The sequence below is a fragment of the Sprattus sprattus genome (assembly GCF_963457725.1).
Source record: "Sprattus sprattus genome assembly, chromosome: 3".
In the NCBI taxonomy this organism is placed as follows: domain Eukaryota; kingdom Metazoa; phylum Chordata; class Actinopteri; order Clupeiformes; family Clupeidae; genus Sprattus; species Sprattus sprattus.
The window spans coordinates 35,467,424-35,482,946 of record NC_137922.1 but is presented as its reverse complement, the minus strand read 5'-3'; the positions used below and the strand labels follow the sequence as shown (position 1 = coordinate 35,482,946).

Sequence of the window (15,523 nt, the reverse complement as noted above, 5' to 3'; positions counted from 1 at the left end):
GTGTGTCTCTGTGTGTCTCTGTCTGTCTGTCTGTCTGTCTTTCTGTCTGCCTGTCTGCCTGTGTGTCTGTCTGTCTGTCTGTCTGTCTGTCTGTCTGTCTGTCTGTCTGCCTCTCTGTCTGTCTGTTTGTCTGTCTGTCTGTCTGCCTGTCTGCCTGTGTGTGTGTCTGTATGTCTGTCTGTCTGTCTGCCTGCCTGTCTGTCTGTCTGCCTGCCAGCCAATTTTTTTCTGTCTGTGTGTCTGCCAATATTTGTCAGTCTGTCTACTTGCACTTGTGTCTTGTTTGACTTGTGATGTGCCTGGTCTCTTTATAGTAATGTATTAAATACAAGTAAACAGGCTAATGCCTTGTCTATTAAACAACAGGAATGACCTCACCATTTGTGCCCATTAGCTGTACTTTGGCATGCATGTCGAAGCGGTCTATACCCATGGAGCTGTTCTCTCCCTGCCCAGGTCCTGATGGGAGACTACAGCACAGACTTCCACCCTGTGGAGAACCCGCTGGAGCACGTGGGTTACTGTCCTCAGGTCAACCCGCTGTGGCCCCGCGTCACCCTCCAGGAGCACCTCCAGATCTACGCCGCCATCAAGGGCCTCCGCCCACAGGATGTCCCCAACATCATCAAACGGTAACAGAATCCCTTCTCTTCTCTTCTCTTCTACTCCTCCTCTTTCTCAGTCCTTCCTTCCCTCACCTCCTCTGATACTCTCATCTTTCCTTCTATCTGGTCATCCTTTTGCTATCTTCCTTTCCTCTCATTTTTGGGCTCTTCTGTCGTCTTTCACGCTGTCTTTTCCTCTCCTCTCCTCACCATCCCAGTCTCTTCTCTTCCACTCTCCCCTCCCTTCTCATCCCTCCCTTCTCATCCCTCCCTTATCCGCCTCTTTTCCCACTTAGCCCATGCTTCTTCTCTATCCCCTGATCTCTTTACTCTTGTTTGGCATTGTTCTTCTCTTCTCCTCTCATCCTTCTTCTCTTCTCCTCTCATCCTTTCTTCTCATCTGTTCATCCCCCATTTCCCGTGTCCTCTTCACCTGTCCTCTCCACCTCACCACTGTTCTCAATGAACGCTCACTCTGATAGTCCTCAGAGCCAGTTTGTCACAGAGGAGATTATCGAACTACGCATCGGGGTCCTGTTTGTCCGGTCTGGATTTATTTTTCTGTACTGACCGGTGGACTATACATTATCCCTTACATTGCAGCCCTGACTAATGCATTCTATTATAATGTACCTAACTTGTGTTACTGGAGAATGCCAGTACATGTGCAAAGTAATGAAACATGTGACAAGAACATTTTATATAACTTTAAATATGAGTGAGTACTCTTCTCCAATATAGTTTGATCTTATAAGTCGTGTGTGTGTGTGTGTGTGTGTGTGTGTGTGTGTGTGTGTGTGTGTGTGTGTGTGTGTGTGTGTGTGTGTGTGTGTGTGTGTGTGTGTGTGTGTGTGTGTGTGTGTGTGTGTGTGTGTGTGTGTGTGTGTGTGACTCACCAGGGTGGTCAATGCTCTGGAGCTGAAGGAGCACCTCCACAAGCAGGCCAAGAACCTCTCTGCGGGGATCAAGAGGAAGGTGAGTGTCCCGCTAGCTTGAGCCCAGCGCTGTCCTCACCGCCTCAGCTCTAAGCCCCAGGGGCCCATGAGTCACCAGCACGGGGTCCTCTCCCTCACAGAGCCACACAAGAGCAGAGGCAAACGGCCAGCTCTGAGGAGTTTAGAGCATCACTTGCATGACTCATCTCTTAGTCATGGAGCACAGGCTATGCCCTAGATTCAAGTGGGAATCAAGAATGATACCTCTTTTAAATTTAGACCACAAGTTTCCCACCATCCTTACTTCTATTTGTATGCTGCAGGGAAGTGATTATTATGAGAGTTTTTTGTATTTATTAATGCATGTATGTATGTATTTATTTATGTGTGTGCCTATGTTGTTTGTGTATTTGTTTGTTTGTTTGTTTGTAGTTTGATGGTAATAAATGTGTGTTTTGATGTTTTTTTCCTGCAGCTGTGCTTTTCACTGAGCATGCTGGGAAACCCTCAGATCGTGCTGCTAGATGAGCCGTCCACCGGGATGGACCCCAAGTCCAAGCAGAGGATGTGGTGAGGAGTCTCTGCAACCTTTCCCAGGGTTCCATTTAAAATCACACAATGCCCTCTCTTTCTTTCTCTACCACCATGTTTAAATCTCTGGTGGAAACAAGAATAGTGGTGGAGAAAATGTTCTACCAGCAAACCGAGAACGTTGCTCAGTTCAGGGAGAGATGGTGTGTTAGGGAGGGGATGATTACCATCAATGACCATGAGAGGCTTGTTTTTAACTGGTGAAATGGACTTAGATGGTTTCTGAATGGTGTTTTAACTAAAGGGTTTTAAACTTGAAAAGTCTCTCTCTCTCTCTTTCTCTCTGTCTCTCTCTCTTTCTCTCTGTCTCTCTCTCTCTCTCTCTCTCTGTCTCTCTCTCTTTGTCTCTCTCTCTCTGTTTCTATTTCTCTCTGTGTTTGCGTCTGCTTGTTATTGATGTGGTTGTATTGCCAAGGCTAGAGGATAGAGTTGAGGAGTGAGTATCTGAGCCATGGCCTGTGGGCTGGAGGGGGCTCAGAGCTTCAGAGTTCCCCTGCTGTTGAACTGGCACAGAGGGGTGTGATGGATTTGAGGGTATTGATTCACTGCAGTATGTGTGGCCGTCTGGCCGACCTTCCACACCAATAGAGTGTGTGTAGCGCCTCTCTGCTACTCTGTGCACAGCCACTCTGGTTGCTGGCTGTTGATTATTTTTCAGTGCAGTGGGAATGTGACTGTGACTGTCTCTGGGAATCTCTGCATTTGTATTTCACTCCCAGGCAGCAGGGCAAAGCATTGTTTTATTGTGTTTGTTTTGTTTTAAGTCATTGGATGTTGGTTCATTGTCTGTGAATATATCATGTAATGTAATGTGTAATTTCAATATAACTGTATGGGTAGGGGGGCACCTCTGTTACAGTTAGCTCACTGTGTTGCTTTGGTGTTTCCACTGACAGGAGGGCGATCCGCGCCGCCTTCAAGAACCGACAGCGAGGCGCCATCTTGACCACGCACTACATGGAGGAGGCCGAGGCCGTGTGTGACCGCGTGGCCATCATGGTGTCGGGACAGCTTAGGTAGTCACACTATGTAGCGTTCACCACGGAGTTCCTCTGTTTACCCAGAGTGCTCTGCTCTTCCCTGTACTATCCCACAAACCTTTGCTGTGGTGGTCTACAGTATATGTAGTCTGTGTAATAGAATAAGCCCTGGAGTTTAATGCAGTACAAAGGTCCAAGAGAGTTTGTCCAAACTGTTCTTTGGTGTGCTTGTGTGCGTGTGCTTGTGTGCGTGTGTGTGTGTGCGTGTGGGTGTGCTTGTGCGTGTGTGTTACAGGTGTATTGGCACCATCCAGCACCTGAAGGCGAAGTATGGGCGTGGCTACAGCCTAGAGATCAAGCTGAGGGAGGAGCTAACAGGGCTGCAGCAGGTGGCTCTGCTCCACAAGGAGATCCTCCGCATCTTCCCCCACGCAGCACGACAGGAGAGGTGTGTGTGTGTGCGTGCGAATGCATACATTTGTGTACAAGTGCGTGTATTTGTGTAAAAGTGTGTGCGTGTGTGTGTGTCCATGCTTTTTTTTAGTTTATGTGCATAAATGCATATGTGTGTGTGCATCTGTCTCAGTAAGTAAGTGTGTCTGCAGTACGATGCGGTAGGAGAGCTGTGTGTGTAGTCGCCTGGTGAGTGGCAGCCCAACTGAGTGCTGGGTCCCAGTGGGCACCTGTGATGACATCCCGTCTCTCTCTCTCTCCCACTCTCAGGTTCTCCACGCTCCTGGTTTACAAGATCCCCATGGAGGACGTGAAGTCTCTGGCCAAGGCCTTCTCCCAGCTGGAGACCGGTGAGTGGGGAACACCTTCCTCTGCGATGAGGTCATTTCCTGAGTGATGGTCACTGCGAGTGTGAGAGCCAATAGGGGAAGGCCTAGTGCTCCAGTGTTCTAGTGGTGTCCAGAGAGCTGTAATGTGCGGTTGTCTTATATCTGTTTCTCTGCCCCTTCTTGTCACCCCACACAGCAAAGCAAAACTTCAACTTTGAAGAGTACAACTTCTCCCAGTCGACACTGGAGCAGGTGAGTGCTGCGTTCTGTCCATGCTCAGTTTGAACTGTGCACAACATGTCACATTGTACAGTATTAAACAATATTATACTATTTAGTTAGATTAGATTAGATTAACTACTCATGCAGTAGTTTGTAGGTGAGCCCCTGAATGAAATAAGATATATGAAACATATTCTTTTATGTAGGATATAAAAAGTGCATGGAAAAAGAAAAAGGTAAAAGGGAGAGTAATATGAAAGGAGAAAAATGTTAAGCTGTGCCAACACGTGCCCGTGTGAGGTCAGCGGGTCGTTAAGCCGTGCTTGTGCCCAAATGTGCCTGGGTGAGGTCAGTGTCCAGGTCAGTGGGTGGCTAAGCTGTGCGTGTGCCCACAGGTGTTCATGGAGTTTGCCAAGGAGCAGGACAACGAGGAGGAGGAGGTGGGCTCCCTCAGCACCACCTTCCAGTGGCAGCGCCTCCGCCAGGACGGCCCGGTGCCCGTCAACCACGCCGACAGCATCGTGCACCAGCTCTGATCCCACCAGCGTCTCCACCTCCTCCAATCGGGAGACGCCCGAGTGCGTCACACACTCCAGGCCCCTCCCACTTGTTGTCAGTGGAACCGCCCACTGCTTATCCGCCTTTTGTGATTGGATTCTCTGGGCAGGGGTTGCTACAAGTTTTGTACAAAATCTGTGCACTGGATGCTTACACACTCCAGGATAGGTGTGTGCGTGTGTGTGTGTGTGTGCGTGTGTGTGTGTGCGTGTGTCTGTGTTAAATGGTGGACTTACACCCTTCGTCGGCACAGCAAAGGTCTCTGCTCTATCTGAGCCTTCATCAAAGACTCCTCCTCTTTTTTATACCAAACCCTCCCCCCCAGAAAAAAATGATTAAAAAAAATCCTATTTTTGATGTCCTGCGGGGGGATATGGAATAGAGTATTTATTAGTTTCGTATCTCCTCTCGTCAAACAGAACTCTTCACCTAGCCTCTACTCGGCCACCCCACACTCGCCCGTCCACACCGACTTGTGTCCGACTGCTCGTCCAGCTGGTCGTCTGCTTGTGAGACCACGTGTTCATTCAGACACCTGGACAGAACCCTCCCAGCTCTGGGGTCTGTGGCTCCTTGGGTGCATAGGGGATCCTGTCTTACCAAAGCAGTACTCTTCATAATCCTCCAACTCATGATCTCATCTGCATCGATCCTGAGAGAAACTTCTACTGTCTGTAGCATGGGTTTGACTGAAGTATTATCTATATATACATACATAAATATAATATATATAAGCAGTATATATAATCAATATAAGAGTGTATGTATACACACAGACAAAAAGTCCTGGGTGAAGAGCCAGCTATTAAAAAGCTGTGGATTTTGTTTTGTTTTGATTTGTTTCTGGTGCCCTACTGTGGTGTAGCTGACGATACCAGCACAACGACTCTGACTCTGTCCTTTAACGCCATCTAGTGGCGATGTGCTCCTTAGGCAATAACCTTTCAATTTGCCTTCCTGCCAGCCATCCGTCCTCTCTCTTTTTTTCATTATTTTCCTTCCCCTCTCTCTCTCACTCTCTCTCTTTACTTCTCTCTCCTTCCCCATCTTTGTTCTTTCTTCATGTCTCTGTGCCAGTCTCTTCCTCTCTCCTCTATTGTCTCTCGCTGTCTTTTCTCTCTCTCTCTCTCTCGCTCTCTCTCCTCCGTTTCCATCTCTCTCCCATGTTTATAATGGAGCACAGAAACTACAGTGTTGTAGCGCCACATTCACCAGCATGCGTGGGACATGTCATGTGAATCCGACTCTCTGCCCTCCAGAGCGAGGTTGTGGGAGCTGCCCCCTTCTTCCCCTCCTTACTGCATGCTTCAAGCCCCACTAGTACTCTGGTGGCTTTTCCTCAGTGGTGTAGACTCTTTCTTCTAGAAGATGTCACGTGAATGGAGACAGGGGCCCAAGGTTGCCCTCTGTACCAGCCTTGAGAACAGATATAGTCCAACATATTTATAAGTACTCTGCACATAGAGCCCAGCAAAGTCATTGCCAACAATGTAGATAGAATTTTGCTTGTATGTGCTTGTTGTTGAAGGCAGGTTTTCTCCTTTTTCTTTGAATAGCTTGTGCCTCAGGCTCAGATTAAGATTTGAAGAGATTTTGATTTGAGTTTACTGAAAGCAGGATTTCAGATGTGTAATCCCAGCTCCCAGTTGGACAGTGTCATTTTTCATCCCGGTTTAGTTTGTTTTCTTTCTGTGTCTGGCCCCATAAGTAAAGCAGAGACGTTGCAATGGACTGGACAGGTTCCCCTGCTTTGAGATGCATCTGTAAAGAGAGTCCTTTAAAAAAAAAAAAAAAAATCATTAGTATGACATAGATGCAAGGGTTGTTTTTGGCGCGATATGTGGTATGTGTGAAACACAGGTATGGAGATTGGATTCAGTTGTAGAGAGGGCCACATGAAATCTTCCATTTTCTGCTTGGAGCTTACGGTTTCTGTGTACACATGGCACAAGGCCATCTGATTGGCTGAACTCAGTTCCAGAAGCCACCTGATTGGCTGAATGGTGATCCTGCTTCTGTACAGCTTGTTTAGGGCAGAGTGGTATTGAAAGGTGGACAGGATGTAAGTGAGCATATGTGCGTTGGTCTTTCTGATACTGAATCTGTAAAGTAGTATTACAGTTCGCCGAATCACTCCTACTTCATTTGTTGCGATATTTTACTAGTTGGTTTGTTGCCTTCAGGTTGAGGTGGCTACAGAAGGCATCTGCTTCAGAGCATTTCTCCAGTGCAGCACAGTTCTGTAATTGTGTTTGGAATTGGAAATGCTTCATCGATGTTAACATTAAAGGACTGAGGGCTGAGATACCTTTTCTTAATGCTTTTAGGACAAACACTAGGGAGTTGCCTTGTTTCATGGCTGACATTAATAATGATTTTTCTTGTTTTGTACATATTTAAGATTTCTTATTGCACACAAAGTATCTTAAGCACATCTGAAATTGTCCATTTAGTAATTACTTGTGGGTGTGATGGTAAAAGGGGGTGTTGTGATGTATTTTACAGGGCAGGATATGGAGGTCCCCAACATCTATATTTTTTGGTAATACAAAAAAAGATTCTCACATCCATGTCCTAACTTCTATTGTGATGGTTTGTTAACAACTTATTTTCTGAAAAGAAAAACATGTATATTTATTTTTTTTAAATCTTGACAGAAGACAGGAATAATTTTATTGTAATTTTTCTGGTATTCACTGAAAGACACAATATGTAGTTTTGTTGTGAGAAAAGAAGAGTTCATTTTGACCTGCAACAGTGCTGACATTTCAGGGTTTGATCAAATAAAAATAATTCTGAACAGTATTTTTTCTGTTAAACAATGCTTATGTTCTTTAATATAAATCCAATACGAACCAATACAAAAATGTCACACTATTGGTTTAACTTCAAGAAACATATATTACCTGAGGTCTGTATAGGTATGTAGTTGCTGGGATGGGAAAATGTGTCTGTTGAAATGGAAACCTACAAACTGTCATATGGCTGAGCTTTTGCTTGTTGGTGTGGTGTTGAACTTGTCACGCAAAACTAGTCCGATCAATTAATCTGGTAAAGATTGTGTCTGGGATTAAACCCATAACTCAATCTCCAGTCTAGGCTCTACTCCTGGAGTCGTGGTGAGGGTAGTTTGGACGTATTCTGGAGTTATTCTGGAAGTATGCTCTTGTTTCAGAAGTGGTGGTATTGCTTCAAATCCAAGTGGTGTGATGTATTAACTGTGGAAGGTGCAATTGGTTTTTATTTTATTTTAATCTTATTTTTGTTTGGTGAACTCTTTTTTTTGCACACATGTAGCATTAGTGAATGGGACAAATTAATACATTTTGCCTATTTTTTCGCCTGCAAGATATGTGTGTATGAGTGTCTGATGGATGAGTGTACCAGAGAAAGAGTGTGTGTGTCTGTGGTGGTAGTGATTTCCTGGGGGTCCCTTCTACTTAACCAAGTTCATATTTTTTCTATAAAGTGCAATATATAAATCTGTGTGCAAGGATCACAGCATCACGTGAAATTTGTGTGTTGTCTGTTCCGTAATCTGTTAAGTGTCTTGCGGTTCAAATGTAGCCACCAGTATGTAACTGATAGACAGCTTGGCTTTTGCACTACTTTTATCTGGTACCCAATTTCCCAACCTGGAAGGCATACGCCTACACAAGAAACAACGTTCAATTCGGTATTGGACAGAATGCCTTCTTAAGTCGTACTGGTTGTTTTGGTTTTTGAAAGCATCCTTCACCTTGGAGACACATTTTTATGCATCATGTAATATAATAATGTTTCACAGATTGGTCTCCTCACTGACATAGGCTCCAGTAAAACTGCAATACAGCTTTTTTTCAAGAGCAGCATGACTTCATTTAAACTGACAACTGATAATTTTCCCTTTGGCATTATCCAGTGTTTCACCATGTTTGAGAACTTTTGTAAGTTGTAACTTTTATCTGTATTATGCAATCTTTATAAGATGAATTGTGCACTGATTTTTTTTTGTTTTTTTTACTCCGTTGTGTTTAGTCATGTGACCTTACGTGCCCAAACAGCCCTTGGTGGTACCCCAGGTAGCGGCTGGGTCTGGACCTGACCTGGCCCTGATCCGGCTGATCTGCTCCAGACAGAGGCTGGGCATGGTCCCGATCTGTTTCTGAGTCGGCCTCTATTGGGTACTGCGTAAGATTCTCGGTGCTTTGGAGTTCACGTGTGCACTTTTCACTAAAGACATGTAGCCTACCACCTATAGGCACTACTGCTCAACATCTCCCCTAATCCTTAAATAAAAATGTAAAAATGAAATCTCGTTGTCTTTTTGATCGGGAAAGATGTTGCCCTAGGCAACTTCCGTCCCTTGTGTATAGTTAGCTTACAGGCTTAATATAGATCTAAGTCGTTAATAGTTAAATGTATGCAGATAGACGATAGACGGAAAGTGTTTCTTTAATCTAACTACAGAAGACGGGAGAACTTTGAATACTGTACTGCGTTTGACAACCATAATAGTTACGCGAAACAAACATAAAACAAACGACATGATGGGTTTGTATAAGTTGTTACAATGTTCCCAATCACAAATTAAATACTGGAAGGTGCCCATCGTTGTATAACGTTTCGACTTTGTCGTTGTAACATTGCAATTGTCCTTCGCCGTCTCCCATACTTCCTGTTGTGTGGGGTGCGGTTGGATATGCTGAGTTGAGAGGAATGATTACCCAGCATGCTAAAATAAGTAACGACTGACCTGAATTATGACATTAGAGAAAGGGTTTTCCTAATATTAGCTTTGTAAACAAATCCTTCTGATACCAGCGCAGAGCGGCGGGGATGCTGCTTCGCAATGGGAAACATTTTCGGCAGAAAGAGACGTACTCGAGTGACAGAGCAGGACAGAGCGGTTTTGGTGAGCTAGAAAGCTAGCTAGCAAATGGTCAAATTATTCAATTTAGCTACACAACCACATAAACCGGTATAGCCGTAGTGTTTTCCAGTAACGTAAGTGTCACCTGACGTCAAAGATTAAACTGTCACAATCCCTATTTTGTTTCCACCGAGTGATTTATTTCTTGAACAAGAAGTAAACAATTTAGCGATGGCCGTAAGACTGGTATCAGTTTCTTGAAAGATTGCTGAATCACAGACTGTAATTAGGCTTAGAAACTATCTTGTTAGGCAATTAAAGCAATCTACTTGCGGTCGCCAACATTATCAGGCCAGGGAATAGATCAGCTACAGTAAAGTTTGAAGGTTTCTTCTTCAGTGAAAATGTGGACTTTAAATCACAGATTAAGCCTATATTGATAGGTAAACATCTGCCCCCTGTGTTGTAAATGGTAACTTAGTCACAATCTTTTTCCTTCTCTAGCAACTGAAACAGCAGAGAGATAAACTGAGGCAGTACCAGAAGAGGATCAATTTGCAACTGGACAAGGAGAGACTGCTAGCCAAGCAGCTGTTGAAGGATGGGAAGAAAGAGTAAGGCCCCTGTTTAAATCAATCAAGTCAGCCCGCTGGCAGACAGAGGGATTCAGTAAACTCCACTTTAGGAGCCTTGCTCAGTTCATTTCTTTTATCTGAATTGGCCAGTGCATGTAAATTCCCAGCATGAATTGTGTGTCTGTATGAAGCTGGAACTTAAAAACATCTGAGCTTGAAAGAGACCGTATGCCACGTCTTGAAGCATGTTTTCATAGGGTACTAGTAATGGTATCATCTTCTTATCAATGTTTATTGTATGTAGTCATGTGAAGGACAGAAAAACACACCTGTCATTCCAACTAGCCGTCCAGGCCATCCACTGCGGGAAAAAAAAGTTTTCACAGCACACCATCAACTTTATCAGCAAAAGACATGAGTTAGCATGCTAGAAATTCTTTTTGTCAGTGCAAACTGTGCTGTTGGTGTTTTCTGGATTTTGCATGTCTTCTGGGTAGTAAGATGACTAGATTTGGACCAAAAAATGCTGCTGCTGCGTTAATTTTCAGTAAATGTGCCAACAGTGGATCCATATGTGATGGAAACATTCGTGGGAAACAAAGACCTTGGAACATTGCTGTGTGACCATTTCAAAGCAGTTCCTTAGTCTCTGGTAGACTAGCTTGAAACCCCTTTTTAATGTATCTATGAGTGTGTATGTTCACCTTGCCTGTGTGTGTGGCATGTTTCAGGAAAGCCCTACTTTTGCTTAAGAAGAAGCGCTTCCAGGATCAACTCCTGGACAAGACGGAAAGCCAGATAAGCAACCTGGAGCGCATGGTAAATCCCAGACTTCTAGGAGAGCCATTGCTATCACTTCAGTCATAGTGATGATGGGTCATGCAAGAACAAACTTTTGCAAATATAAACTCTAGCTTCTTAATACAGCTTGACTTTAACTGGGTTCTTACCTATTTTCTGTTTTCTTAAGCTCTGTATTATACTGATAGTGGTTGTGAAGCTCTTTTGAAGTTTGTTAGCCCTCACATTTTAAGGTAGAGTTCAGCTGTGTCAATCTCTATTTTTCACAACATCAAACTTCTCAGGTTCAAGACCTGGAGTTTGCCCAGATTGAGCTGAAGGTCATCGAAGGTCTGAAGGTCGGCAACGACTGCCTGAAGAAGATGCATGAGGTACTGCACAGTATTCACTACACATATGAAGGTTGAGGTATTATACCTTGCCAAATGTAGACGACATGGTCTGCAAATAAGCCTTAGCCTTAACGCCAAACAGTCCTGTATTATGTGTGAAGTTTAATGGATGCCATAATGGTCTTCTAACTGTAGTCATTCTTGAGTGTAGAGAACTATGATCATGCTTTCTCTCATCTGTCAGTGTGTAGCTTACTCTAAAATTGAGCAAGACACTGAACCCCTAATTGCTCCTGATGTGCAGTGTGCCATCAGTGTACAAATGTAAAATGTGTACACATCCTTCACTTTGGATAAAAGCGTCTGCTAAATGACGAAATGTAAATGTAGATTACTAGTAAACAATCACAAGAAATGTTACTGGAATCTCCTTTTGATTGCGGTCATAACAACATTACCGCCAAGTCATGTTGACTGTGGAAGAGTTTAGTTTGTACATGCTTTATGAATGCTGGGAAATGCCTCTCTCAGGTGATGTCCATGGAGGAGGTGGAGAGGATCATGGATGAGACCCAGGACTCCATCGAGTACCAAAGGGTAAGCTTGCAACTGTGTACGCCCCGCCCCCTACATTGTTCTACAGGTGGTATAGTCCACCTGAAGGTGCTGGAGCTGATTGGTTGATTGAGCTAAGTTCTTTTTTTGTCTGTCCACAGCAAATCGATGACATGCTGGCAGGCTCCTTGACCCAGGAGGATGAGGACGCTGTGTTGGCTGAGCTGGAGGCCATCACACAGGTGTGTGTGTGTGTGTGTGTGTGTGTGTGTGTGTGTGTGTGTGTGTGTGTGTGTGCGCGCATGCGCGTTTGTGACTTGTTTAACATGACCACATTCTATAAAGTTTCATAATGTCACTAACCAGTTTGTTAAGATGGACGATAGCTAGATCTGTTCTACCCTTGCCATCCCAGTCTATTTATGTTGTCTACTCTTTTTGTTGTCTTGCTGTATATCTTCATGTCTTTTCATTCGGTGTTGAGTGAAGCAATGATATCATGACCTGCCCTCTCTTGTATGTAGGGAGATGTTGAGCTTCCTGAAGTTCCAGATGAGGCCTTACCAGAGGAGGAAGAGGAGGAAGAGGAGGAACCTGGTGTGTATACAGTCACACACACACACACACACACACACACACACACACACACACACACACACACACACACGCACACACACACACACACACATACAGACAGTCAGTCGCAAACACAGTGACCCACACAGACAGACACATACACAGACAGTCACACACATGCAGGAGTGAGACAGGTGGATACAAAACACAGTAAACGCATCCCCACACAGGACATCTTTCTTTCATTCTATACGAATGCCTGATCTTGAGATTGATTGCTGTCTTCTTCATTGCCTGCTGGCGTGGACCTCTATCTAACTCACTGTCGCTGTGTTGCAGAGAGGAAGAAGGAGAGGGTGAAGAGCACGCAGCAGAGAGAGATGCTGTCCGTGTAGCACGGCGTCTGACCACCAGGGGGTGCACACATTTTCCATGGATTGCTGCAACTCACCCCAACCTCCCCACTTCCCACAAAACATACTCGAATGCGCGCACACACACACACACACACACACACACACACACACACACACACACACACACACACACACACACACACACACACACACACACACACACACACACACACACACACACACACACACACACACACACCTGCAGCTTTTCCCCTGCCTCTTTGGTGAAGGGGTTTTGCCATGTAGTTGCCTCTCCTCTCAGCATATGTTCAGTTCCTCACTATCATGGCTGGTGGCAGGCCTGTCTGATTTTATTCAGATTATTAGTTTTTTTTCTTCAGATCATGGAGGTCAGAGGGTACTTGTTTCCGTACATGCGGTTTGACTCCCTCAGGATGGCAGTCAATCATATCTTTCTGGTTTATGTTGTCGCCTCCTTTTATTTTTCTGTAATTTTTGGCCTCAGCCTCTCCAGCAGTCTCTAAATGCAACCGATAGACGTTTCTCGTTCGCATATGACACTCCTTTCTCTCCTCATGGGAACTGACAACCGGAGTGGTGGTGTTGGAGAAGACCGCTGACCTCTGCTCCCCACTAGAATACTGACATGTCCTTAGGAGCATCAGCCTGGTGTGAACATCCCTTTGATGACTCAGATAGCAGCCCACTGTGGCACGCATCTGGCCCAGCTCTGGCCCAGGCTCAGATATGTTCGAGAGCCAGCCAGTATCAGACACCGCTGTCATTCAAATGCATCTGTGTGAATGTTGTGAAAAACAGAAAGACACGACTTTACAACACGGCTGTACAACTCCCCGGCTCAAAGCAGAGCATCTTTTGTTGCCTCTCTACTCTGCTTAGTTGCCTATGTGTGCCATTAGCTAGACAAACAAAACACCTGTGAGATTACACCTGTGTGTCACTGGCGAAAGGGCTAATCCTATTGTCAGCAGGCTTATTTTCCCTCCACTAGATCGTCTGCTTGGGTTTTCGGGAAGATGTTCCTAGAAGATTAGGGCCTGCTCCATTCTGGGATGTGTCTGTGTCGCATAAGAGTAGGGCTATTCTCTTAAGGTCACTTTCTCTATCTCTCTCTCTCTCTCTCTCTCTCTCTCGTTAGCACGTGCTCTCGCTACCTTTGTCATTCGGTCTGCTCTCTCTTTCTCTCTGTTCTATTGCCGTCTTCCATTCACTGCTTTTTGAATGCTCATGAATTGTTGAATTTACTGTATTTTACATATCAGGGTGTAGGATGACTTGTAGTCAAAGAAATATCATGAAGAAGACAAGCTTGAAAACACAAAACCCCAAGAATAATGTACTATCTGATGTGGTCTTATTAGAGTGATTGATTCTGAGTCAGAATGCTTTTGAGTGTAATAACCCATTTAAAGTAATTTCTTGTAAAGTCAGACAAGTGTTGCTGTATCAAGTCTGGCTGCTATTTGACTTTAGAAAACAGTGGAACTTAAGATCTGAATGGTTTACTTATGGTTTTTGTAAGCTGTTCTCCTTTTGTTATTTTAAGAAAATAAAAATAAAAGGTATTTTAACTTTAATTTTAAACCTTGTGGTGTATTTGGATGAATGCAATGCATGGTGTGAGCCATAAGGAGGCAGTCTTCTTCAATTCATGTGTAGTACTGAATCTGGAGGTGAACGACTATTTATTTAGGTAGGTGGATTGTAAAGGAATGTGAAACTTACCTGGCGTAAGCGTTAAAACATAGCACTAGACACGGACGCTACACATAGTATGTTAGAACACTGGTAGAAAATCAACTGAATACTATACATTCTGAAATTCGAAATGAAAGCATTTCTTATTCTCGAAAACTCACTGCAGTGAACACATGGTTGGTCGAGGGGCTCGTACGGAGGACTATTTACTTTCCAACTCGTCGTCGGCATGTGGGGGCGAGAAGAGGCTGGCGGGCGGCCTTGTGAGCAGTAGCCTATTCTGAGTCATACACGATGTGAAGATCTAGCCTTAATAAACAATTGAGCACCATCATAAAAGAGAGGAGTAGGCTATATGGCAGAGGAGGAGGTGGCGTGAGTTCATCATACCACAAAGAATATTACCCCAAGGGTATCTACCTACTGCCCCTCAATGTGCCTCAACTACAGTACCAGGCTCGCAATAATGTAGGCAATAAGTTGAAACATCTATGAAAGTTACCTGAGAAAAATCTCTTTCGTGTCATATGACTGAAAAAAGGAAACCTGGCCCGTTTTGCCAATTTTGCCTTATTTTATCATAGAGCAAGTTTACTTGGAGTAGTAGCTACGTGGCAGGGAGAAAGAGAGGGAATTGTCTCTATTTTGTGTGTGCGTGTGTGTGTGTGAAAGCGAGATGCCTTTTAGGGGTTTGGTAGTAGAACATTGTGAATGATGCGGAGGATTCCCCACCTACATCACACTCACGCACGTCCTTGGCAGGAATCCGCAGTGACTGCGCTGCCCACACGCCCGCCCGCGCACAGCCTTGCTGTGGCAGCTGAATTTCAGCTGAATTTCTCTCGGTGTAGTATCACGTCACAACCTCAGGGAGTTGCCAAATTTAAATGCAAATACTACAGCTATGCAATCTCTTGACATAACAAGAATAAGGTTTTTTACAGTCAATAATGTGAAGTATAAGATCAGCCAATACCCAACATGGATAATACAATCAGTGGCGGCGCCAGAGATTTTTTTCTGGTGGTGCTATGGGGGTGCTCGGCGTTTTACTGAGGGTGCT

At 44.6% G+C, this 15,523-nt stretch overlaps 2 protein-coding genes across 2 annotated transcripts in view; both read left to right on the top strand.

Annotated features, from left to right (window-relative positions):
• The window catches only part of abca5 (ATP-binding cassette, sub-family A (ABC1), member 5), a 32,651-nt gene extending 26,426 nt beyond the window's left edge, over window positions 1–6,225 (top strand). Inside the window, exons 32-39 of the mRNA XM_080833988.1 lie at window positions 457–632; window positions 1,505–1,580; window positions 2,016–2,110; window positions 3,028–3,147; window positions 3,407–3,559; window positions 3,835–3,914; window positions 4,090–4,145; window positions 4,511–6,225. Coding sequence (XP_080690114.1) covers window positions 457–632; window positions 1,505–1,580; window positions 2,016–2,110; window positions 3,028–3,147; window positions 3,407–3,559; window positions 3,835–3,914; window positions 4,090–4,145; window positions 4,511–4,651 — 897 coding nt within the window. The 3' untranslated portion in view covers window positions 4,652–6,225. The remainder of the gene's footprint in view (window positions 1–456; window positions 633–1,504; window positions 1,581–2,015; window positions 2,111–3,027; window positions 3,148–3,406; window positions 3,560–3,834; window positions 3,915–4,089; window positions 4,146–4,510) is intronic.
• A 3,121-nt stretch (window positions 6,226–9,346) lies between these two features.
• chmp6b (charged multivesicular body protein 6b) lies at window positions 9,347–14,339 on the top strand. Its single transcript, XM_080833899.1, has 8 exons — window positions 9,347–9,567; window positions 10,030–10,139; window positions 10,832–10,919; window positions 11,186–11,272; window positions 11,765–11,830; window positions 11,950–12,030; window positions 12,313–12,385; window positions 12,704–14,339. Exons 1-8 carry the CDS (start codon window positions 9,505–9,507, stop codon window positions 12,757–12,759), a joined length of 624 nt encoding a protein of 207 aa, XP_080690025.1. The 5' UTR covers window positions 9,347–9,504; the 3' UTR covers window positions 12,760–14,339.
• The last annotated feature ends 1,184 nt before the right edge of the window (window positions 14,340–15,523 follow it).